Source organism: Nicrophorus vespilloides, unplaced genomic scaffold (genome assembly GCF_001412225.1).
Source record: "Nicrophorus vespilloides isolate i.1.1-1 unplaced genomic scaffold, Nicve_v1.0, whole genome shotgun sequence".
In the NCBI taxonomy this organism is placed as follows: Eukaryota; Metazoa; Arthropoda; class Insecta; order Coleoptera; family Silphidae; genus Nicrophorus; species Nicrophorus vespilloides.
Genome location: NW_017097521.1, coordinates 12,133 through 38,793, shown reverse-complemented (window position 1 = coordinate 38,793; position 26,661 = coordinate 12,133). Strand labels below are relative to the sequence as shown.

At 37.0% G+C, this 26,661-nt stretch overlaps 2 protein-coding genes across 5 annotated transcripts in view; one reads left to right on the top strand and one right to left on the bottom strand.

Moving 5' to 3' along the window:
- Nucleotides 1-1,208: 1,208 nt before the first annotated feature.
- LOC108560313 (band 3 anion transport protein) overlaps nucleotides 1,209-26,661 on the bottom strand; it is a 37,240-nt gene continuing 11,787 nt past the window's right edge. For 2 of the 4 annotated variants that reach the window (XM_017917800.1, XM_017917799.1), the window contains 10 exons: nucleotides 23,386-23,551; nucleotides 21,467-21,878; nucleotides 19,464-19,800; nucleotides 19,031-19,411; nucleotides 17,947-18,072; nucleotides 16,186-17,646; nucleotides 15,763-16,019; nucleotides 15,168-15,591; nucleotides 3,783-3,953; nucleotides 1,209-1,291 (listed from right to left, as the gene is read on the bottom strand). In XM_017917800.1, the coding sequence (XP_017773289.1) occupies nucleotides 1,220-1,291; nucleotides 3,783-3,953; nucleotides 15,168-15,591; nucleotides 15,763-16,019; nucleotides 16,186-17,646; nucleotides 17,947-18,072; nucleotides 19,031-19,411; nucleotides 19,464-19,800; nucleotides 21,467-21,878; nucleotides 23,386-23,551 (3,807 nt within the window). In that variant the 3' untranslated portion in view covers nucleotides 1,209-1,219. Of the gene's footprint in view, nucleotides 1,292-3,782; nucleotides 3,954-15,167; nucleotides 15,592-15,762; nucleotides 16,020-16,185; nucleotides 17,647-17,946; nucleotides 18,073-19,030; nucleotides 19,412-19,463; nucleotides 19,801-20,543; nucleotides 20,769-21,466; nucleotides 21,879-23,385; nucleotides 23,552-26,661 lie in introns of those variants that run through there. The other 2 variants (XM_017917801.1, XM_017917802.1) reach the window with 2 other exon arrangements.
- On the top strand, nucleotides 7,497-10,290 carry LOC108560314 (septin-7). The gene has a single exon (XM_017917803.1). The coding sequence runs from the start codon at nucleotides 8,285-8,287 to the stop codon at nucleotides 10,115-10,117; it is 1,833 nt and encodes a 610-aa protein (XP_017773292.1). The 5' UTR covers nucleotides 7,497-8,284; the 3' UTR covers nucleotides 10,118-10,290.

Sequence of the window (26,661 nt, the reverse complement as noted above, 5' to 3'; positions counted from 1 at the left end):
TTGTATTATATTTTTTTTTAATGTTTTGTTTGATTTACAATTACAACGAACAACGTTTTTTTTTCTTTCTTTTATATAATAATAATTCTCGATTTAAAATGATTAGTTTAGTACCTACATAATTCCTTCCTCACTTTACAATTCAATAGTAATTATTTATTTTAATCAATTTCTCAAATATCTCTATCCATGTAATATCATTTTTGTTTTTTTATATAAATAAAATTCTATATAATATATCTATATAAAGTGTAGTAACATTATTTTGCAATTTAAACTTAATAAAGATTAATTAAGAAAAGGAAAAGAAAAACTGTAAGAAATAAAGTAATTAACAAGTGTACAAATATTTCGATGATTGCTACAATTATTATTATTACACACTAACATGTAGAAGGCAACTAAGTTCATCATCAGCTTACTGTATAGTAAAAGTAATAGTGAGCCAATATAATCACAGTCTTCTAAGATTACCTAGGTTCAAGATTTAAAAAAAATATATATTTTTTTTCATATAAGTATACGTATGTAAATAAGTAGAACAAAAACAAAATCGAACAAGCTACAATTAGTTAAAAAAAAAACGTGAGTGAAGAAACAAACAATAGAATCCAATCAATTTAATTACATGTATATTTATACCCTGTATAGAAAAACAAAACTCGAATAAAACCAATATTTCAAATAATAATTCAACCATCTCAGATCTATAAAATATAAACTACGATACAATATACATAAATATTAAAACTGGTCTCGTATTTGTATTCTTTATGTTTTTTTCGTAATACTGGTTCACTTTTTTTGTGTGTTGATATTCAATCTCATCATCTACGTGTTCAACTATAGATTTAGTAACAATTTCTCATAATTATTTTAAGACGAAAGTTCTAATTTTTTTTGTTTTGTTTTCATTTATAATATATTAATAGTTTCCTGATCCGCTAACTACTTAATCATCAAGTTAGCAGTAGTAGTAGTAGTGTTATTAAATTTGTTCTTGTTAACGCTTAAAATTATCTTCCTATTATTATTATTATTACCAAGTGAATTCACTTCAAATAATAATTTAAAAAACAAAGAAACACACACACAGTAGTAGTAGAGGCGAAATTAAAAATTAGTGATAGATTAAAATTAAAATCAACTTCTTCTTCTCAGTTGGATTCTCTTGCTTCTTTTGTTCCTATCGCAATTAAGATTTGTTGTTTTTTTTTTGTTATCCAGGAAGTGGAGCCTCCGCGTAAAAGTCAGGTTCGTCGTCGTCCACATCCGGTTGGTCCCCGTCAAGCTGAAACAAACGATAAACAGAACCGATTTTAATTTGTTTTCGTTACGTAACTTATCCAAAAGAGAGACTATGGTAATGTGAGAGAGTGTTGGAGAAAATGAGATGGGATCGGTCTTCACGAGTCCTCCTTTCTGGGGTGTGTTTGTTATGTGGAACGTGCAGATTGATACCGGAGAGGATGAGGTGGTGAGAGGTCATGGAACTACATGCAACTACTACAACACTACTTGGCTTCGTACACTTCGAGTGTATATGCACTGCGTACAACAAGTTTTTCCAATTTATTTCAGGACTGCGGAGAGCTGCGGTTTGCTTTAAATTTAGTTTACGTTTTCAGAGATTACACAAGGCCTCTGCTCAGAATGCTCGGATAGATATTCCCCTTTGGTCAATGACTTCCATTCATCGATCACACGAAAACAAACACGAGCCCAAACAAGAACGCTCTTCTCTTTTCTATTTCCCCTGGCAGCTACCAAATGGTCGATGCAGCAGCAGCAGCAGCATCAATCAACGAATCATTTCCCTCCGATGCACAAGTATAATCAACACATTTTAACTATAAACATATTTCGATCATTCTGAAGAAGTAATAGTTTATTTTCGATTTTATCATGAAATTGAACGTTCTTAAGAAGTTGACTGGTTGAAATTGAGCATAAAAGCAACGAAACCTTTGATAATTTATGATTTAATCGTTATATCTTCATCATCGTTCTTTTGAAGGCGAGCAGTTTGAAACTGAGAATGTAAAATTAAAACCCTCGATAGTTTTATGAATGCATTTAAAAAAAACAGGGGTTTTCGTAATGTGTAACTGGTTGGAGAAGCCTCCACGTGTTAAATTACATCCAGAGAGAGAGAGAGAAAGAGCCCATACAAAGTGTAGGCAAGGAGAAACCGAACCCGAACCCAATTAGTTCGGTTCCGAGCGCTTTGCTTCCACTTTGTAAGCACTTAAACTTCCATTCACAGGGAAATTCTTCATCCGAGATTGCAAATATTTACATGCGAGAGGTCTGAAACGGCGCAATAACAATAACAGTATTACGCAATTGGTAGCCTAATTACGAACAAAAAAAAGAGCGCACCATTAGGAACCCATTTGGTAGGCAAGTTCATCGAGAGAGGAAGAGTATAAAGTATACATAATAACATCGGTTTAACGAGCGGCAATAAAGCTGGCGAGATTCCGATTGATGTTTGTGATCAGAGAGATTCGAGCAGACGCATGTCTCAATTCAAAACTTAAATTGGGAATTTAAAAACGGGAAAATCGAAAACGTCTGATCGCTTCGATTGCAAACAGTTAATAAAGAAATAATAATAATAATAAATGAAGCGTCGCTTATTAAAAACAATCGGAAACGTGCGCAACGTGCCAAAGTCCAGTAGCCGATTCGACAAATTCCTCGATGGATAGTGTGCAGCTCGGACGATGACAATGGACAAAACACAATGATATTCGCGATGCAGTTCTCCTTGTCTTCTTGAACTGTAATGGAAACTGAATCTGGAACGGGAACATCTCGTATATGTCCAATGAACCGCAAATCGTAGTCGTGCTCTCACCATGTTCGTATTGGTGGTATAGTAAGTATGTGAATGCGTGTGTGTTTTCGTTTCAATGCACGTGCAAAGGTAAATAAGGAAAAGACACCCGATATGGTGGCCAATGTATCGGATGTCAAGGAAGTACGTGTCGCATATTTACATCCATACACCGTAATGCATGACCCTCGATGGTCGTCGGTCGTCCCACTGTTTTCCTACAATTGCGAGAGAACCGTTCATTCCTCCTCTTACCTTCACATAACTTACCCCCATAGACGTGATCGAGGCAGGTCATTGATTTATTGAAATATTTGGTCTACTTCTTTCTTTCTTTCATTCATTCATTCACTTCGATGAAGCAGCCCCCCTTCCCCAACAACAGCATCAAGGAAATCCGTTTATTATTCAATACACTCACGTAATTCCCCTTAATTTAAGCTCCGCTCTACACTTACATCACATTCTAGATTGCTTCAAATTAAAACCAGAAAACCCTACCCCACTGACACACAGTCTTAATCACATTTGAGTAAAATGCAGAATTACATAAATAATTGTGAAATTACAAAAACTATTTTGTATTTTTATAATTTAGAAAACGATAAAGACTACTTCCTTCGACGTCTGAGACACGTCATTGTATAAAAACTGAAATATCGAATCGTAATTAAATTGTGTATAATAAATGAACGCATTTGTATAAAATTCGAAATGAAATCAAACCGCAGCAAAGCGATATTCGCGGTTTCCGTCCAAAGTATTGAATCATTTTCTACCGATAAATTGCGAACAGAAATTCCACTAACAATCTTCTACAAAACAAACAAAAAAAAAAATAAGCGTCGTGTGTCAGTCGCGCAGCACACAAATATTATTTCTTTTCATTTCTGAATGTGGGATATTAGGGGTGGTCCTTCTTCCTTCCTTTCATACTTACAGCTCTGAGTTCTATCGGCGAGAACAAATATTTGAGTTGCGCCCTGAATGGAACCATGAGTAAGAGGAAAAACGGGAAGGCTAGAGAGGCCTTCGTGGATTTCACGACCCACAGCACCACCAGACACATCAGCTGGATGAACGTGAACAGATGCATCTTGGCAGTCTTCACCTAAAAAAACGAAAGAAACGACATTATAATTAAAACTTAAAGCAGAAGCGGTTTTTTTTTTAAAAATTTATATTTTTATTTGTGTTGGAGGCGCACATCGTCATCCGAACAGTTCGCAGCTCATTTAAAAAAAGCAGATGCGGGCCGACCCCGAACGCACATTTTTGTTTTCCAGTTACCTACCCCAACCACATGTTTATTCTGGCCTCTCCGATAAAAATAATACTAGAGACGACGAATTTACTTTTCTCACCGATATTCTGTTTGCCGTTAAACAGACAGAGATTAATCTTTGCTGCAAATGCAAACCAACTTAACTAATTTTCAATTATACTATTTTGTAAATTGTTACGTAACTTCATCCATACAACTTGTATATTAGAAACATAATTCGATATCAATGAACTAAATATTGGCAATCTCTTGTAATTATTTTTACTACTTTGTAACAAGCAAAATAAGATAATAATATTGATACAACTAATGGATACATTTCTAAAACTTAATCAAATAAACACGGGTCTATGTCAAAAGAGTTATCAACGGTTTTAACCATCCAAAAACAAATACATTTATCGTACTGAAATTTGGGAGTCAATAATAATAATGCTCTTAAATAAAATCCATACATGTTCAATTTCTGGAAGGGTCTTAATTGTCGCCGATGTTCCGAGACGACTGTCCGAATATTTCGGATAATGAATTGAACAGTTTTTAAGAACACGATAAGACAGAGATAAAACCGGTGATGGTCAACGTCCCATCATCACAACATTCTGGCTTCCACATTTATTTTATTTTTTCGGTCCGGTTACACAACAGTACTTGCGATGAGTCACGTAGATGCTTTTTCGCCATCCGTTTTACCTAGTTTGCTTGTGGGTTCTTTTTTGGGTAGTCATACAATTCAATATTTCGTCATCATTTTGATTACTTAATTCTTCAAATATTTACGCGACAGTAATTTCACAAAAATAGTATTAATAGAAAGAAAAAAAAATTTAAAAAGTAGTTAAATCATTAAAAGAATAATTTACAATGTAATTAGTACATCAGCACAAGACCTATTGGTCTAACTCAAAGTGTTGTTAATAAACAAATTAGTTTCCAATATAAATAAGATTCTAAGATTGTTTATTTTCAATCTGAAAATATATTTTCGAAATAGACAAACAACAAAATGGTCGGAAAGACAAATTTCCACGAAATGTGGGACCGTGCTGCAGGCGCAGCTTTTGTTTTGCCTGCATTTATGGAAAGTAGGGTTCCAGAATGCATCTACGTCTAAAAATAGAGTGGATGCGGATGAATCTGCGGTGGATATGCATGCTGTTGGCCTCATCATCCACCGTTTCCATCCTTTCATCTTTTCTCATCTATATACATATGCACATATAATAATAATACAGGTTTAACGTCACACACAATGACCCGACGCTTTGTTGTTGTTGTTGTTGCTGTTAAATCTCATTTTATTTAAATTACTTTTGAAATCTAGCATGCATATGAATCACCGGTTTTTGCATAATCGCCGTCCTTCTTTCTCTCCATCAACTTTTTATCTCGCTCTTCTCCTCTTCTACGCCTTCCACTAGCTGCTAGCTAGCACCTTCTCTTCGTTCGTTCGTCCGTCGTAGTCTCGTCTTCACTTTGGCTGCATGCCTTTGTGTCTGCTGCTTCTGCTGATGATCATGATGATAATATTTCAATTCGTTTTACTTCTCTCTCTCATCAAGCTGATATTAATTTCGTGACGAATTCCCATTGTTCCAACGACCTTCCAAACCAGTACAACGATAACAATAATAGTAAGCAAGCAAATCGTTGGATATCGATGGGAACACCTTTGAAACATCGAGAGTCTTAATTGCATATGTAATGCAATATTATACTCGCGTTTAAAGTTACGCGGTTTGCTTACTTACAACCTTTCCTAAACAATGATATACGTGTTCGGAAAGCCTTCGGTTATTAGCCTTTCGCTTCGAATCTTTTCATTATCTACAATTGTAATTAAATAAACATGATTGCGTTTTTTTTTAAATAATAATATTCTAATTTGTAACCGCTGTAGGAGACTTGTAGTGAAACAAAAGCAACTATTGATTTTTGGCTCAAGTTTCAGGAGTTGCTACCAGAGTATGGATTTCAATGTTTTCGTCTCAAGCTGTAAAAAAAACAACAAGAGGGAATTCCAAATGTGGAAGCAGCGAAGTGTAAAGAATTGTAAATGCGAAAATGTTTAAGAGAACGGTCGTAATGCTGCTGGCTTGCAGCGGTTATAGGCGCAGGCGGGAGGAAAGAGCCTTATCGTGCGAGGTTTGTTATCAAGGCAACAAAGATAACGATAGACGACCAGGCAGGCAGGCATTTAACGATAGGCCCCAAACAAGGTTACGTAAATAATACCGCATTATCGTTGTTTGAAAATGCTAATGCGAAGAAAGGAAAAGAACAACAAAAACAATAATAACGAGAGAAATAGAAGAGAGAAGAAGGATCATCATCCAACCACTTGGATTTGCATGAAATGCGATTTCTCGGAACGAAATGTGCCGAGCAAAAAGAAAGAGCTGAGAAAGGAAAAAGTGCGTGATTTCATTATTGATTCCGGACGCGACCCAGGGGCTCCAGGAGACCCGATTCGCGACCCAGACCCTCAGTGTTGCCAACGCGAGAGATGCTTAGGAATCTGTTGCAGAAACCAACTACTACATAGCATAAACAATTCAAATTGAAGATCATCTACATTCTAGCTCGAAAATATTTCAAAAGTATTTCTATTGATTACAGTATCATCAAAGAATCATAATGAAATCTATTTAAATTTTGAATAGAAATCTAAATAAATTATAGCTGCACAGATTTTTAATATGTTACTTGATATTGAATATTGAAATTGTAAAGAGAATCTATTTAGTTTCGAACTATATTGGAATATTATGAACAAAAATTAAAAGTATTGAAATTAATAATGAATATGTAGTTTTAAATAAAATTTATATTGGATTAGTCACACGTTTGTGAATGTTTGCATAATACTGATCGATTGTGAGAAAATGAGTAATATGCATTTGTTATGTTTACAGTGCAGTCAAAGACTTTTTTGAAGAGTTTTTGAACAAGGAAAAAAATAATACTAATAGTTTGCAGTAAATAATATTGAAATCTGTCTACTCATTTCGTATATACTTAAAATTACTTAAATAAGTACGTGAAAGTAATTGAAATTCGCATAACTGAAACATCTGCATGATCTATCAATATTTGTTAATTTAAATTGTTGCGTTAAATAGTTGATAATAACTGACTTTGCAAATTAGTAATTGTATGCATAGTTGATTACTCATTTTCCGTTCTTTTTTTTTAGTTTGTGAATGTTTGCGTAATACTGCGATTGTAAAAGAACTAAAGTTTGGATTAGAAAAGTAAAATAATAATAAAATGAAGAGTAAATAGTAAATGTAGATGTTAGTAATATAGGTTGTTGGTTTGTTGGTCGATTGTGCGTTGCCTCGTTGCCTCCACCACTGGTGAGTTTAGTTCCCCTTTTGGCCGCGCGTCACCCGCCGCCCTCCAGAAGCGCTTCCAGCGATTTAGGAAACGAACGAACGAGTGGTGGTGGTGTTGTTTGCTGTATGTGTGTGAGTGTGGGGGAAAGCCATCGCCATCTGGGATGAACCTCAAAGTGAACATGGAAGTTGTTGAGAGCGTCGCGTCGTAAATGAAACGAAACGAGACCGTTGCAATTTGAACAGCAGAAGAAGCAGCAGCAGCAAAACCGGCGTCCGTCCATCAGTTTGCTCATTGTTGCCGCCACAGTCGTACATTTGAGTCAGGTACAAACGGGTACAAACGGAAAGATCGGTATCGAGAGTAGTGAGTGGTTGTGCGCGTGAGGTAGGTGGCTTCAACCCGGCTGAAGCACCGCAGAGAGGATCGGCGAATTTTGTGCAGGGACGCCACGGGCGTGGCTGACCAGTTGAACATTACTCATCATCAACGTTGAAACGACGAGGGATTTGTTCTTGCAATAATCATCATTGAGCAGCAGCAGCAGCAAAGAACAACAATAAAGAGAAAAGAATAGAGTGTTGTTTACAGTAAACAAATGCAATGCATCAGACCTCTGGCCATCTGTCACCGGACCGCAGCCAGTTAACTTGATCTCTCTCCCTTCTTCGCTTTCTTCGTTCGAATTTTTAAACTGCAGAAACAACGTGCATCAGAACGGCGCAACCATTTTTTCGCTCGCTCAATCCGCGTGTGTTAGATGTCCAGGCGATACTCCTAATTTGACCGGTGAGGATACAAACAGCTTTTGCTCAACAATGAGTGGCACCAACATCAACGTTACCGTGCCAACCACGCAGACGACGGCGACGATCAAGTCGCGGCCGAACATTATGCCCAGCAGTTACATGTACACATCGAGCAGTGGCCTGTTGAACAGGAACTCTGAAAACAAGCCGGCCCCACCTCCCACACTGCCCAAGTACACATCAAGCTTCAATGCAGGCAGTGGCTTGAACCGTGACAGGGACAAGGAGAGCATCGGGGGCTCCTACCGTCTCTCCAGTCTGGATAGGCTAGCACTTAGACAGAAAATCATGGACCAAAATTCATCGAACACAAATGGAACCCAGCCCATCGTAACCCAAACCAATGGTAGTTCCACCCCAGAGACAACCACTTCCTCAGTGCAGAGCAAGAGGGAGATGTTCTTTAATTCCACTGACGCACCCACACCCAAGCAGGACTCGAACAGATTCAAGCCAGCACCCACAGATAAACCGGCAGAGCCCCCAAAGTCCAGCCCTCCGGAAACCACCAAAGATGAAGGTAAAGAGACAACTGCTGCTGCTCCAGAAGCACCAGCCACTAAAGAAAGACCCAAGACTAGAGAACTTGATGGTTATGTGGGTTTTGCAAACCTCCCCAACCAAGTGTATCGTAAAGCTGTCAAGAAAGGCTTTGAATTTACTTTAATGGTGGTGGGAGAATCCGGACTGGGTAAATCCACACTAATTAACTCAATGTTTTTAACTGACATTTACAATTCCAACGATTACCCTGGACCCACCCAGAGGCTCAAAAAAACTGTAGCTGTAGAAACGACAAGTATATTATTGAATGAAAATGGAGTTAACCTGCAGTTAACTATGGTGGACACTCCAGGATTTGGAGATGCTGTGGACAACAGTAATTGCTGGGTACCAATTATTGAATATATTGAGAGCAAGTATGAAGACTTCTTGAATTCCGAAGCAAGAGTGACAAGGAAGCAGACCCCTGACCAGAGAGTCCACTGCTGTTTGTACTTCATCCAGCCATCAGGGCATGGCCTGAAATCTCTGGATATTGAGTTCATGAAACGCCTTTGTGATAAAGTTAATATAATTCCGATAATTGCTAAGGCCGACACGCTCACGTCGGACGAGTGCGCGCTCTTCAAGAAGCAAATATTGAACGAGATCGCTCAGCACAAGATTAAGATTTACGAATTCCCGGATCCGCCCGAAGAAGATGATGACCATAAGCTCAATAAATCGCTCAGTGACCGCGTGCCGTTCGCCGTGGTCGGCTCCAACGTCGTTATAGAAGTGGACGGGAAGAAGGTGAGAGGAAGGAAATATCCGTGGGGAATCGCCGAGGTGGAGAATCTGGAGCACTGTGATTTCATAGCACTGAGAAACATGGTGATCCGCACGCATCTGCAGGACCTGAAGGACGTGACCAACAACGTGCATTACGAGAACTACAGATGTCGCAAGCTCGCCGGACTCGGGGTGGACGGCAAGCCGACAAGGATATCGAACAAGAATCCTCTGGCGCAGATGGACGAGGAGAAGCGCGAGCATGACCAGAAAATGAAGAAGATGGAGGCTGAGATGGAGCAGGTGTTCGAGATGAAGGTGCGCGAGAAGAAGCAAAAGCTGAAGGACAGCGAGGCGGAGCTGACCAGGAGACACGAATCTACGAAGAAACAGTTGGAGCAGCAGGCCAAGGAGCTGGAGGACAAGCGCAAGACGTTCGAGATGGAGAAGGAACAATGGGAGAAGGAGAATCAAGTGACCATGGAGGAGCTACGACGAAGGTCTCTTGAGGGCAGCAGAGAGGCCGTCGACGGTAAAAAAGAGAAAAAGAAGAAAGGGCTTTTCTAGAATGTTGTCTTATTTTAAGCGAGATGATTATTAAGGCTACACTTAAAAAAATTGCGCTTTTTTTTAATATTTGAGCCTATTTTCCCCCCATCATTTCCAAGTGAAAAAAATCAGCTTACTGCAGATATGATTTTCGTTTTATATATAAACCATATTATATATATATATTAATTTATTTCGAGAGAGAGATTCAATTTTTTTAAGATCTAGCCTTTTTTAAAATAAGTTTCATTATTAGTGAGACACTAAATATATATATATAGTGAAATCCATGTTTTTCTTTTCCTTTTTTTTTTTTTTGGAGAAAACAATCCGAAAGCATAATAATTATATTGTAATTACGTAAGATAAATAGCGCCAGAACGAAGAGAGAAGATAAATAAAACAACTGCCAGCATGTATAAACAAAAACAAACAAACAAAGAAAAAAAAACTATAGTAGAGATGATGAACACACGTTACATTCACAACCACCCACCACCACCCCCCACACACGATAGTTATACGACGAATGGATTATGATGCATTTTGCTATTTACTTCTTATATCCTTTTAATAATTATACCTAAATATATAAATAATATTATATTCAATCCTGCCTACTACTAATACCCACACTACTACAATCCACAATCCTATTTCCCCCTCTCAAGCAAAGTAAACATTAACAAACAAACAAACAAAAATAAGAGAAGAAGAGATTCCTTCAATATTCCTATATAAAATAATTATAATTTTAAAGTTTATATCCAATTATTAATAATTAGAGTGAGAGAGAGAGAGCAGTTGAAATCTAGAGAATGAGATTGTAAGAAAGAAAGAGAGTATAAATGTATATGCAAATTATTTATGAGAGAAGAAAATAAATATTGAGGAAAACAAACAAAAAGTTGATTATTTTATATAATTTGACGATTTAAGCGAGAAAACAAGTGCCATTCTCCCTTTTCTTTTTAATTCTACCATTTATTTTATATTTTATATATATATACTGTATTGTCTAATGATTTGTGCAAATAAAAATTTTATTTCATCTACAAAAAAAAAAGAGAAAAACTACTATAAATAACTAACGTGTATCGTTAATTTAACAATCCCTCTCACGTGTCCCTCCGCAAGCTACATTTTATAAATGATAAAATTCAGGACTGCACTTCTTGCAGCGGATTTCCGGTTTACTTAAAACGGGAAACATAAAAATGTAATCTCCGAAAAGGCTCATCTTATACAACAAGAAACTTGTATTCGAAAAACGATTTTAGATAAAACCATCGGGTTTCTTTCTTCATGGACCATTAACCGGTCAAGAATAGAACGAAATCTTATAATGGTTGTTTTGTAGAATAATGTAATTTCAATAATGAAGTCGCATTTGATGTTTTCTAAATTGGGAATGTGATAGTGCATAAAGTGCTGCAACTTTTGGATTGGAATGGTGCAAAAATTGTTGCATCAATTGAAAAACTAGAGAACGAGCGCTGTGAACCGTACGCACATGGAGCGGGATAATTCTTATCGCATCAAAGAATTGATTGTTCGTTATTTTTAGAACTGCCAATAAAATAGCGCTCGAATGTCGAGTCGGATGAATGTCGTTCATTGCGAGGACAATTACAAACAATCGTACTGTAAATTAAATATAGTGCATACTCGGAACTTTCGAGATGAGTAATTGCTGAATGCAGTCAAAGATTGAGAACTTCTTGAACTCCTCGAGGCTCAGATTCCAAAGACTATTGCGGTTTGTGTTTGATCCTGCTGAAATCTGCAGTTAATGAAACGCCTGGAGAGATATGAAACAATCAGTCTGAGCAAACTGAAATCCTCTTTGAATGTATTGGATCTGTGTCATGAATGTTACAAATTTAGGTCTCGGAAATGCCGTAATCTTGGCCCCACTCTTCGGAAGGCGAAGACACCCACAACCACTTACGCTATGGGACCACTTAGAAATAATGGATGCATTAAGTGTGTATTGTTTCTGATAGATCGACTTGTAGTGCACACGCCCTGCCCTGTTTGAGACACGATGCACTTATCCGCGCAGCATTCGCAAAGTGCACTACTCGGCGTTCCGATGATTGCGTTCAGGAATTGTAACAAACCGCAATTTTACAAATAACCAGCATTCATTGCTGCTCTTCGGCAAATCTTTTCTTTCTTCTTGGCGAAAGCAGGAAGATTCCGCGCGCGGAACCGTTCCATTAAATAATTGAAGTAATCAAATTAGCGAAACAAGCACCGACATTACACTTCACAAATTAAGCAAATTGCTTCTTACGTTTAATTACGAAAATTGTTCATCCAATTGTTCCCGCATTTCATATTTAATTTAACATAAATCTTTACGTAACATTATTTACAAGCGCATATAAATCTATCCAAAGAAGAAACATACAGTAGACCAAAAATTGGAATAAGCCAACAACATTTGTTGATTATTATCTAACTGACTATAAGACCAGGAATTCTACCAAACTCCATAAAGATAATTAGGAGTGAACGATCAATTATAAAACTTTCCAAATAACTGCATGCTCTCATCGGAAACCTTCAAAAAAACATTAGAAAGAGCAGCCTTTTAGTCTAATGTTATTACACTAAAACTCCGAGGGAATTGCATTTTCCCCAAAGTAGATTTTAATCCATTTCGCTGCGACCTACTGACACATTTGCTGTTCTCTGCAGCGAATTGCCCATTATTATAATAATATCATGAAACGTGAGGCACCAATAAAAATGCAAAATATTCTCATCGAAATTTAAATTAACATTTCGCATCGTGCTAATCCGGCGAAGAAGTATAATTGCAATCCGATATACTTGATTGATTAATTTCATAACTGTAAATGACTCAATTTAAGCAACAACAAAAAAAACAAGTATAATAACTAGAAGAGACAACTAGAGCAAACTAATAACAGCCCATTATTATTTCCAAACATATTTACATTCGAAAAACACGCACTTGAATAACACACACGTTGCGTTTTAATAACAAATATTACTATTTAATCAATAACTTGCAATTAGGATAATATTATGAAATTACCTTGTTATTTTGTTTACAAATTATTAAATTAGGAAAACCGGCTTATTATCTGAATTGATTACTCAATCATTTTGCTTTGATAATTGAAAGAGATTGAAAATACTCATTAAAATGAAATTTCTTTGTTTCTTCGCACACTATATTTTTTTTTCCGAGAATTTGAATAATTAATGGGAAGAGACCTCGATATTCCGTCGTGTCTGCTTTAATAAGTTGCAATTATGTAAAACCATTGTATCTCGCGTTCTTTTAATTCGACACAACAACGAAAATTGAATAATTAATTGAACGCGATAACCGCGATTATTCATTAGACGTTACGTTTGCTTGTTTTGTTTCGTTCCTATTTTCCATCATTATCATCATCATCATCATCACCCGACGACCTCCGTACAGGTTACTGGCACACATTTATGCAACAGTTGGCGTGTATCTGCAGAAAAAATCCTTCAATTGTTTCCAAAACTGTGTCATTACACGCATGGTGTCATGAGAATCGGAAGGCATCATGCGAAGAAGAATATTTACTATATATTCATCAAAAAAGAAAAGAGATGATTTTGCAGCATTACGATGAAAGTGCACCGATGATGTTCGGGTATAAATGAAAGTTGAACAGAACATGCTCTCATTTCGAAAATAATAACAAGTACAACGATGTGAATTAAAACACGTTGAATGGTACAATGGTCTCGTATATACTCTTTTTTTATGTAATAAGTATCTGATTTTGTCTTCTCTTCCACGAGAGAAAGCTGCTGTTACATTATTACATTACAAGCGACTCTTTTGGAAAATTTACGACGGAGAGAAATCGGGTTCCGATAATTACTTTAAACACATAACAATCGATATTTCGCTGCAATCAATCAATCAAAGTAAGCGAACAAATGTTTGGTTTCTGTGATATTTTCAGTTACGTGTTTTAGTCACGTTTCTGCTAATCGTGAAGCATTGTTACAAGTACAATGTACTTATCATGAAATTATGACAAAAATTATTGTATAAAAGTGCAATTTTACAACGTATATCCATCAACTGTTCACTTAATTCCAAACGTATTATAAACTAAAATTCATGGCCGGCTCCAAACTAGTTAAGAAAGCAATTATGCTCGCTTAACACTATTAATAATCGCCGAACGAGCGCGAAATTGAATCTTAAATTGCATCTGAAGTCTCGGCAATGCTGAAAATATGTATTTGCATTTCGAAGTTTACGGTCGACACGTAATTATTAATATATCAGTATTTTAATAAGTGCGCGCGATTTGCATGGATTTGAATACATGAATGCAAAAGTCAATATTGAAATAAATCAGCTGGGATAACCGACAAGGTGACGGGATATTGGCGTAATTCAATTTAATCTTCGTTTCCTGCTGTGTGTTTATATTACGTTGACGATTAATGCATCTGCTTTTTAGACATATCATTAACTACATGATTGCACCAGGATTTCCTTTGTGATCTTTTTTATGTATTTAATACATAAATGCAGGAATATTTGTAAAATTATTGCAATGTTGAATGATTTTATTGCATCGTTACAGAATATATGTTTTTCTATAAGCAAGAGTGACGGATACATGGAATTTAAATATTTAGTTAAGATGATAACAAATTCATATCTGTTTTAGATTCAGTAAGTAATATCTGTATGAAAGTATCCGACAGTCTATGGCAATTCAGTAAGTGCTATTAACTTTATTTATTTAATCATTAAGCGTATTATTATTATTTGGCTATTACCAAGAAGTGTATTTACAAACTTCGAAGAGTCAACGTAAAAAAAAAATATGCCAAGTTTATGTAATAGAATTGTAAGCAAAGTTCTTGGTATCTTTTGTTTACAAATTGTAATCTGCGAATTGCTTGAGTAAATAAACAGGCAGGAAACTGCGGTGCGGTTCTTTCAAATACCATTATTAAGTCGGGCGTTGTTTATTTAAGATTGTAGGAAGAAACGACGTAACAAGTGGAAGGAAAAACGACTTACCCTTCTGACGTACGATGCCTGCGGATGATGTTTCACGGGCATGAAGAACAGCTTCATGCGGTCGAAGAACTGGATACCGTCCGTCGAGGAGACACCCATGTAGAGGAATACCCCGAAGAGGACGGACATGGGTACGAGCCTGAGGAGCGGTGCCATCAGCACGGATAATCCCACCAGGATGGACACGGTCAGAGCGGAGACGCGTTGTTCCTTGACTTCGATGATGTGTGGCTTCTCACCAGGTGCATGTGTCCTGGACATCACCGTCACGGCGGAAATGTGGGCCACGGAACGGACGGTGGCAGCGCATATCCACGGTGTTCCGAGGAAACCGCAACCTACGTTGATCAAACACACGAGGACGATGTCCAGGTGGAATCCGCTTCCCTTCTTCAGTTTCCTCTCCTTCTTATCCATAATCAATCTGAATACATACAAAAAAAAATAATTTTTATCATGTATATACTAATAGCAAATTAATGTTTCAGATTCTTTTTCTACAGACTTTAGTATAATATTTTCTGAATATTGATTTATGGGCGATTCATTTATCAGCGCTCGGTATTCGTTAGTAGACAACCAACTGTACACTCACTCGCAAATATGGGTTTCCATGAAGAGCAGGATGTAAACGAGCATTGCAGGAATGCATGCAGCAGCCACTACCCAAAGCGGGAAAGGTTCGTTGCTTCCGCTCGGATCAATGAGCCATCCTCGCACCTCCGGGTTGGATGGTGACAGTCCTTCTGGAACGCTCAACTTCTCGGTGTAGGTTTCGGGGACCATATAATCAAGGACGACCATTATCACAATAGCAATTGGCACGCCGAAATCGCCCAACGCTCTCCGAGCCTATAAATAAAGGGCATAGAACAAAGTTACGAACTTGACTTTCACCGCCGTCTGGTGCCGTGAGAAATTAAAACAAAAAATGTTGGCACCAATTTGAGGATGGAATGGCTATGCCAAAGCGACCAGACGTGACCTCAGTAAGACTCGAAATTCACGCGATACTCACATTCCTTCCCAAAAACTGGCTGTTTCTGAACAGACGTAGGTAGTAGGCGATGGCGAAGGTGCCCAAGGCCAGGATTGTGCAGAAGAGGGCGGTGTTCGGTTGGTTGGTGGGTTTGAAGTAGGCCATCGTCATCGATGATTGAGTTGTCGCAATCTCCGTGTAGTTTTCCGATGAGTCTTCGGTGTAATTACCATTGAGCAAAGAGTTGTCAGCTAGGCCGGTCATTAGATCGGAATCGCAGTATTCCTGCATCAAGGGATGTTTTCCGAAGACGAACACCAGCTTCATCACACTCTCCACAATGTAGAGCAATGAGATGAGAGCTGAGAAGATTTCCTCGGTGAAACGGGTGAAGAGTTTAACGAAGACGCTTCCTTCTAGAGAGGCCACAAAGAGCGCTATGATTCCAAGCCATATACCAATGTAGACGCGCGTCGTCAGGTATTCGATTCCGTTCGCTTTGCAAAACTGATACAAACTTTCATCGAAGAGTAACAATGGACCTGTACTGCCGACGATAACCAATGGTTGTCCCGAAAACAAAGCGAATATTACGCCAGCTACGGACGTCGCAACCAGAGTCTCAGATATCCCTATGTAATTGTCCGTTTTGTCGCTCATCAGACCACCGAATGTGATAGCACCAGATAACGCAGCGAAGTACATGAAAATAGCTGCAGCCGAGCATTGAGCATTCAAACCATCCACGATATCGCTCTTGTACAATGGGAATCTGCGACGCAAATCATTGATTAGACCTCCAAAAGGTTTTTTGGTGCGCTCCAGAGGATTCGGAAATGGTGGTTTTTTGCCATCTCCGTCTCCGCCAGCTGAAAGCAACGGTTTGCTCTCGGCCCCATGCACCTTCTTTAAAGCATTCTCTTTACGTTTACGGATTGCCTGACTCTTAGCTTTGATCTCTTCGATAGGCAGAAGGGCCTGTCTCTCCCAATCGCCTGGCGGAAGAACGATACTATCGTCCAGAAAGTCGTTTATGGCCGACAACAATGCTTTCCTATTATCGGCGCTGTAGGCTATATTGTGGAACTGTTGATTTGCCATCAAAGTAGAAATGGATCTTCCCACCTCGTGATAATCCAGTTTGGCCTCTCTGGGACCGAGCAGCAAAAAGATAAACCTAACAGGAAGGTTCACCTCGATCAAAGACGGAATGACTACACCCTCGGCCAAACGGATGAAGGCAATAGCGGGCTGCTCCAGGAAGTCTACCGAACCGACGAGCACGCTGGAACCTTGAGCGCCCACTGGAATTCTCTTAAGAATAGTATCGTTTTGAAACTTCTTCAGATCCTCGGTGCTGGCCGTATACAGTTCCTCCTTAATATCGATGGCATGAGTATCTCCAGGCAACAGTTTACCGTCTGCGTCGATGGAGTGACCGCCGTTCTTCAAACCGTTTCCCAAATCAGCAGATTTTCTCTTTTCGCCATCATGCAAATTCTAAATAGAAAACAAACTCAATCAGTATGTATTGATTTAACAAAACAAAAATCAAGTAAAAACACTCTACAAACGAATTAAAAGAAAACTAAACACTACTGAATAAAAAAAATAAAAACTTCACTCTAGAGACAAATCATATAAAAGATTTAAAAAGAACACACGCAAAACTTTACTCTAAAATCAAAACCAAGGCTAATTCAACCAAAAAAAAAAAACTAATAGAATCACGTGCAAATAGGGTGTGTTTTTCTATTCTGCTTTTTTTCTTTCTTTCTTGTGTTCTATCTTTGACATTACGTGATAAGAGATGATAGAGTGGCGTGGTAACATGTGCGGTGGACACAGGGAACCCTGTGCTGAGCACACCGAGCAACGTGCCATCATCATAGCGTCGTATCCAGCAGCATCCTCAAACCACAAAGACTGCAAACCACCACCAAGATGTGTTGTTTATATTTACAAGAAGTCATGGTGAACACTGTTCAAAGAGAACAGTTCAAAATAGTGATGAAGGTGATGAAATATGCAAAATGTACAAGAAGCGACATTCAAATTATCCATTATTTAAATACTATATTATATTAAAACTCGCTAAATTTACTAACTGAATTCAATATATTTTAGTATATAATAGTATAATTTAGCGAATTTCGATATCAGACATCTCAATTGTATGAAACATTAAACTTGGTCTTAATTGTATAAATCCAGTTCAATTGGATGCGATGTGAAATTTGAATCGTTTCGACCCCGATTTTCCTGTCCGCAATCTGATTATTACCAATTATAGATAATAGCGCAGATTAGTAAACAACCAAGTGCCTACTTATGGTTAATCACTTCCCGTGGTTTATTATTATTATTCAGCAATTACTGCATATTTTATAATAAGATTTTCATTATACCCAATTAGAGACATACTATTAAATAATTACATTCACCTCGTATAAACGAATTATATGTAAACGATCTAATTAAAATATTGTATTAGAAACGAAGATTTAATTTAGGATATACTTTATAATTCACTTTAAAAGGAAGCAATTGCGTTTTAATTAGAATGAAAAACGAATGGTTTTTGCAATTGGTGTAATTGGTGGTGTACGAGAGATCAATAGAGAGTGGAGAGGTCTGAAATTGACCAAACAAGTCGTAAACTAAACTTCAACAATACGAAACCCATTAACATCGACGTAGCTATTACGCACAAACGGCATAAGTGGATCGGGTGGATGCGCCGGGTGGAACCTTATTCCCTCACGAGAAAACAATGTCTCTAATAATTTAATTCTTGAAATGAAATTGATATCGTGGGAGCACGCGACTTTAAACGATGATATTAGATGATTGGACTGTTTTTTTTATTATTATTGTTGTTTACCTGCAAGGAGGAGTAGCTGTGCTTCTTGTAGAACTTGAACTTATGGTCGTGGTGCTCGTTCACGTGTCTGTGTCTGAGCAATAGGATCCGCATGATCTTCGCCTTGTCCTCCTCCCTAATCAGATCTTCCTTGTAGAGCTCCTCGGAGATCCTGTACGCAATAGCAGGCAGATCTCGTTCCTCCATGTCGAGACAGACGAGACCATCCTCGAGACACTTCCTCAGGTTCAGAAGCGAGTGGAAACTCAGCGAGGCCACATGGGGTTTACCCCACCTGTCGACACCTTCCTCCACGTCCTCCTCGTACTTGATCCAACGAGCCGTTTCCTTCCACTCGCGTTCGTCCTGCTCCTCGAATATCTCGTCCAATTCCACGAAGATCTAACAAACGAGATTAATGGCTAATCCAATTTCGCGTATGTGGCAAACTTACGGCGTGAGGGCTGTGGTCGTACATCTTCTTGAAGAAACCGGCCGCAAGCTGTTCCCCTCTTCCGATGTGCACGAGGGATGCATTGGAGGGTCTCGACGTGCGGTGACGGCGAAGAGCCCTCGGGTCGTCCGACCTGTGACTGTCCAGGTGGTCACGGTCCTGATCTCCGAGAGGCAGGTCTTCGGGCTGCGTGGAGATCCGGCGACCCTTGTTGAAACCTTCGGCCAGCACATTGTGATGATGGTGATGGTGGTGGTGATGATGCCTCTTTCTCTGGCTCGGGTCATCGGGCAGCGAGTATTTGCGGAACTTCGAGTAGTGCGGATAATGGTGACGGCTGAAATACATAGACAATCCATGGACTATTATAACAACAAGGGCACTCGCCAGACGACAGTTTAATTATAAAACGACAGCGACAACAAAAGACGATTTTATTTATACCCAGTTGAAAAGCGATTGCTCCCATCGATTTTCCATGCTAATACAATACACTTTATAAAAAAACAAAATGTATAAATGCTATTTACATCTACGATATTCCAATAATTCGCTCGAACACATCAAACACATTTTGTTGATTAATTTATATAATGTATTTCGATTTATTTCCAATTTCCAATTTCATTGTTTATTATTATTATATAAAGAATTTCTATTAACATAGATGACCATAAATAGATTATGTTCGACAACGAGAATTACTTCATGTAATTATCTACATCACCTTATTAGATGCAAATTCATTATCTATAAAACAATTATTAAAACCTTTAATAATTATCTTGAACCTATCTATAATATAGAAATATTACAAATATGAGCATACAAGATAAACTTCAATACTCTAACAATCTTATAAATAAATAATTATTATTAGAAATTGGTTAAATAAATAACTTCTTTTTTTTAAATGTGTAAACATGTACGTTTGTTTAGTTATGTAATCAAGTTACAATTAAGCTTCTTCTTTTTTTTTTAGAAAATTCATAAAAACGAAAGGCATCTGGTTAAGTTGATGATTGCTCTTCAATTAAACATGTAATATTGTGTGTTTTTATTTGGTCATGTGATTCATACCGTCTTTCGTCGGCATCGATCTCAAAAGTAACGGGCATATCCGAAATGTCATAACATTAGATGTGTACCGTTTTTCTATTGGTGGCTGCTTCCCTCTCGTTTTTTTCTTTTTGTTTTTTTTCTGGGAGTGAGAGAATATGCACTTAGCAGGAGCCGCGGGGCGCGTGGCACTGCAGTTGACAATGGTCATGCAGAGACGACGGAAAAGAAGAGATGGAGACGAGGTGTGACGTCTGCTGCCAGCCGAATTTCCTGGCCGAGTTTCAAAACTCGCGTGGCCAATAATTAAAAATAAAAAAGAGCTAATGAAACAATGGCACACACACCGTGTCACGAAATTATGCAACGAAGAAGACCTGTTACACGTCCGCCCGCCAAAAAGAACCAAAGACCCGAATTCGCATAGCAAAAAGAATACAAAACCGCATTGCATATTTACAGTTCTTCGAGTACGGCCATTATATATAATTAATCCATTTGAATCGCGGAAAAATGTTTTAGATCCAAGTACGAAAATGGAATAAGAAAGAAAAATAGTTTGAGTTTTCTACAATCAAAAGTCTATAAATAAAAGAAAAGTCTCGAGGAAGCATTCATCATCAAGTCGTTTATGAAACAATATGAGCATTTGTTTTGGCACATATGCCAACGCGGATTATTTTAAATTGCACTTTTCTGTTCGAACGCAATGTCTCACACGCCAGTTCACTGCAGTCTCCCGAAATGAATGTGTGTCATCTCACATTAATCGATAACTATTACGTTTACGTTTCTCTGTCATTCACAGATTGGTTATACATTCTATTGTATGTGTATAATCCAATCATTATGAAGAAGATATTGCGCGTATAACTAAATAATCTAATTAGTTTATGAGCATTCTGAAATATACAATTGTACCAAGAATATGATAATTGTTATACCTTTTCTTCTGTTTCTTGTCATCGGTGTTGGCGACGCTGCCGTCCTCCGGGATACGTCCGGAGATAAACTGTACCTTCTTCTCAGGAGAGTACTCGTGGGTCCTGTACCCAGACGGATCGGATAGAATACCCTCGGATTCGCTGCCGCTCTCGTCATCTACAATAGTCAAGGAGCTGACGACTCCCGTATCCGAATCGGTGACCTGGAGGATCGGCGATGGGTAGCTACTCGGTGTCGCGGTGGCTGTGGCGAAGGACGATGGAGGTCCTGTCGTCGAGGATGGCGTCCCTGGCAACGGCGTCTCGGCCGGCGACCCCGTGGCCGTCGTGTGCGTGGACGACGAACGACGTTTCGACGATTTCGACACCTTCAGCGGGGCGTGCATGTGTGGGTAGCTCTTCTTGCGATGCACTAAATCAAAACAAACAACAAAGAGAACAATGATAAATTTTGTAACTACGATTCGAGGTCATCACAGATGATGAAAACGAAAATTTAAAATTTATCCAAAACGAAAAATTTAAATTTATTGAAACTTACGTCAAGCATCGACTCGCAACCAACAACATCCACTTCCATATCTTATAAATTTTTCCAATATATTTCAATCACCAACAACTTTACTCAAAGAAGAAGCTCTGTCACGATGACTTTAAAAAAACTTTTGTTTTAAAGGACGCTTCGTTTTAGTGGTGTCCTCTGGTGATCAACCCAATCAAACAATTGATAAAGTTAAATCATTATGCAACTTTATCATCAGAAAAAAAACGCAGATTTCTAATAAAAGTTTATATAAAATTACGCAAGTGTAACAATCCAATTAAAAACAACAACTAATAGAACTTATCAAAGTGCAACAACGTATAACGTTAGTTTTCCAATACAAGTTTGGATAAAAACACGCAAGTTTGTATAATATCATTTTAATTAGAATACTTAAACTAAATTATAATTCAATATAATCACGGCCCACCAAAGTGATGTAACAATCCAATTAAAAAACAACGCCATTACCAACCAATAAAACTTATCAATGCATGCAACATTAGAAAAGGAAACGAAAAATTCAGTGTGCAATCTAATAAAGTGCATGAGTAATCATTTCATTGAGTAATTGCGTTTTCTTTTTTAAACATAGAAAATATCATTCGCTATTATTGAGATGGATCATTAGCGTGTGCATTCGCATACAAATAGAAGATTTAAGATGCACGCAATTAGCTTTACGGTAGGTTATTAAGATCTCGTTGATGCACGAATATGCATTGTCGGTTACATTGAATACATTTATGTAATGATGCAATGCGCATAGATCATACGCAATGAGCGTGTAAATCTGTAATTTCTCATAAAAAAAAATAACAAATACATATTTATGTCGGTAATAATATGTATTAAATCGACATTAATTTCGTAATAAATCAATTTTTGTAGTTTAGATCAACGTTTCTCAACTTTTTTGACACGAAACTCAACATTTTTGTACTTTGACACATACATGGTGACAGCTGTCATTTTGGATCAAACCCATAGGTTGAGAAATGTATAACAGTATGCAAAGCAATTACAAAACGAGTTAATTAATATTGTTATTATAAATTTGCTGTTCAGTGTTAAATGATTGCACGCACAATTCCAAATAATCCACAAAGTTTAATCAACAATAGTTAATTACACATCAAAGGACGAATCACGAGGTTCGTAATTAATTAATTATATTTATTGAACTGTTATGAGGCTTAATTGGTTATTGATTTCCAACAAAGAGTCGATTAGTGTGAACGTAGAATTAATTAAAGTTCAATTGACAATGGTTATTATTTCAAGTGCGAATTTCACTTTCACTTCACATTTTGGCAAAGTTGAAGTAACTTGGACGCAAGATGCGGCAAGTAACTAACTGGGATTGACAACTTACACGAGTACTCGTTCTCCCCATAGTTCCTCGGTTCGTTGGAAACGTTAGTTTCGTGCAATTTGTTCAGGTCGAATTTATCGCGATGTTCGGTATCCATGGCGAAGACTTTCGCACATTCCTCGTCCAAATAGACGTCCGTGCTGTTCGACCCGCTGTTTCCATCGTTCTGCAAATAAACAAAAACAAAAGAAATTCATTAAACAATCTGTAAACAATCGATACGAAACAAATGTTTTCACAACTAATTCTAATTCGATTGTGAAACCACTCGAGATATGACAATAAACGCCACTTCAGAGAAATAACCATCGAGTGGTTATAAAATGTCCACTCAAATGTTGTAATTAATTATTTAAGCTCTATCCAAATACATGAGACATCTCATGTATTGATGATTACCGTGGATTACGTGCGCGGCTTTCGGATTATGAGCAAACCCGAGTGCGTGCGTATTGACGATGGAAATATATCGAAAAGTAAATACTGTTTCAGTTTTTGAGGAGAACTTTTTTCTAATCCCATTTGCCGGATGGAGCGTAATCAGCTTTGGCGTTGCTCTGCACGTGGTCGTCCTGGTTACGTAAGCATGGAAACACGTGACTTTATTATTATTTTTGTTTTGTTGCTGAAATGGAAATGCGAAGTGGGCGGTTTGTTTGAAGTTGACAACGAAATTAATGTTGGGAATAATTACGATTTTCGGAATCGGTGAAGCAATTAGTGGCATTTTCTTCGCGGTTTACTTAGTTCTTAGTTATCAAAAAAAAAATGAAAATTAAATATTCTATAAATAGATTTAGACTTATCTGGATATAAAATATATGATTTGAATCACCTATAAAACCAAATATAATACAAGAAAAGCATAATTTAAGACCATGTTATGGATTCTTTGGACCCCTTATGTTTGTTCTTCTCATAACTTTCAAATTTCTCCGCAATCAATAACGAAAACTGACACATCTTCGTTACTTTCTCCACAATTTTCACGAAACTCGATAAATGTTTCAACAATTTTTCCCATGAGAGTTTATTTTCGATTAACGTACACACGGGCGGGCTGGCAAATATAGATTGCGTCGATGTCGCGCACAAATAAAATAAAGTCAACTTAAAACTACGTGCGAAAGCGAAAATACACCGAAAATATTGATTTTACTTTTATAAATAAATCCGTCCACAAACAATAAATATATTACAAGATTTTGCGATTATAAAATGTCATTTATGATTTGCAGAATATTCAAAAAAACAATTCTGATTTGATTTGATTGAAATTTAGCGTAAACAAATTGAAATTTTCAATTATCAACGCAAATAGTTTATACAAACAAAAGTCATTTTGTAATCGAATTGCGAATGTAAGCAAAACTTTCATTTTGTAAGAGCAAATTAACTGTGACCGTTTGCTAATTATCTGTCGCAATTATTATCATTTTTTATTGATTAAAGCAGGCGCACATTCGTTTATTGCCTTATCGATGTCGGAATGTTTTCCCTTTTGATCGAGGAGGCTGGATAATCGTAACTGCAGGATAACTTTAAGTTAATTTATTAGTAATAAAACTAAAATTCATTAAGAACCATCAGATTGTTATCTTAGTCAATACATGAGACAACTCACTCACTCATCATCAATACTAAATGATTACCGGGGGATTTTCGGCTCTAATCTTTTGAGAAGTTTATAGTTTTTTTTTATATAATTTATATATAAATAACTTAAGACAACATGAAAAGTTGAAAATGTCTCAATTCGTCAAAAACTATCAAATCTAAAGAAAATTATCTGCAAACTAATCTTTTCTTTCCTAATTGAAATAGGTAATATTCATATGGTAATTATTGCCTTTTCTAATCAGTATTTTTCAACTTAAATTGATCATTAAAAATAAGTATCTGAGATCGGCTTAACGACACCGATCTGTGAAGAAAAAAACGGACGGAAATCATATCGGATTTTCTCGTTGCGAAAATCGTAATGATGATTTGTAGCTGGGTATCCGGTTTTCCCTCAATCGGTGGGCAAATGATAAATCAATATTTTGTAAACGTGTAACCAAATAAGAGTGGAAAGCGTTTACTTTACAAATCGATTGCAATTTAAATAATTGAGTTTCCGACTCGACTTGAATCGAATCGAGATGCGAAAACGCAACGCTAAAGCACTTTACGTATGTATATCTACTTTTAAAGCGCATTAAAACAGACCAGAAGTGTGTCTTAAAAGAAGTTATAGCAGTCGTTTCTATTGATACTTAAAAAAAACGGTGGAAACTGCGAGGAAATTGCAGTGAAAAACAAACAGATTTATTTTAAGAAAAGGGAAAAAAATCTAAATATTCATAAACGAAATTTTCAACACAATGTAAGACGAAAGTGGTAAACAGAATCTATATAATTTATGTTTTTCTCTGAGAAAAACTGCTCGTTTGATCTTACAACGTCGTTTTCTTCTTAGATATTTGGAAAAACAGAATGAGCGAATAACAAGCATTCATCACAAACGTTGTAAGAAACCTAACGAGATTCTATTTACTTCGTATTACATAAAATAAAGGAAATCATTTAACTCTAGATTTGATGTCTGTTGAAAGAAGAAAGTTAATTAATTATTTGATTCGTTTAGAATTTTTCATTTAAAACTTGGACGTGTGCATCGGAGAATATAATTAGGTCTGACTGTTGTAATAACGGCGACCACATGTATGAAACTCTATGAATATACAACGAACGCGAGCGCGACTACCACAATGCATATTATCTCGGGATTTCGTTGAAATTAAAGTAATTAAATTACTGAAATTCCACACTTCCAAATACAAAACGTTTCCAAATGATTCGCATACACCAATCATAACTGTACATCCACTTTCAAGTTAACAGTTATTTCCAAAAATAATAACAGAATTGATGATACGATCTTTAACTAGATTGGAAGTGGTTCGATGTAATTTCATCATATTTGTAGAGATCAAAAAGCATTTACTTTACATTTATTGAGCAACGGAATAATTCACGGTCAAACTTGAAGAAACGTTTTCTTAGGCTTTGGAAATATTTGAGATTCAAATTCAATATTAAGTCGGTAAAATCAATATTATGAACGTTAAAAACATAGAAATAATATACTGAAAATTATAATATTTTAGAAATTGCTTTCGTTTTGAACAAGTGTTAGGATTTCAAATCGAATTTGAAATTTTGTTGTTGCATCGAGGCCAATTTAATAACTCCATTTGCATTCTGAAGGCGCTTTGATTTGAATGATTTAAT

Excerpts from the sequence above, each read along its gene's own strand:
- LOC108560314 (XM_017917803.1), top strand. The coding sequence starts at position 8,285 with ATGAGTGGCACCAACATCAACGTTACCGTGCCAACCACGCAGACGACG.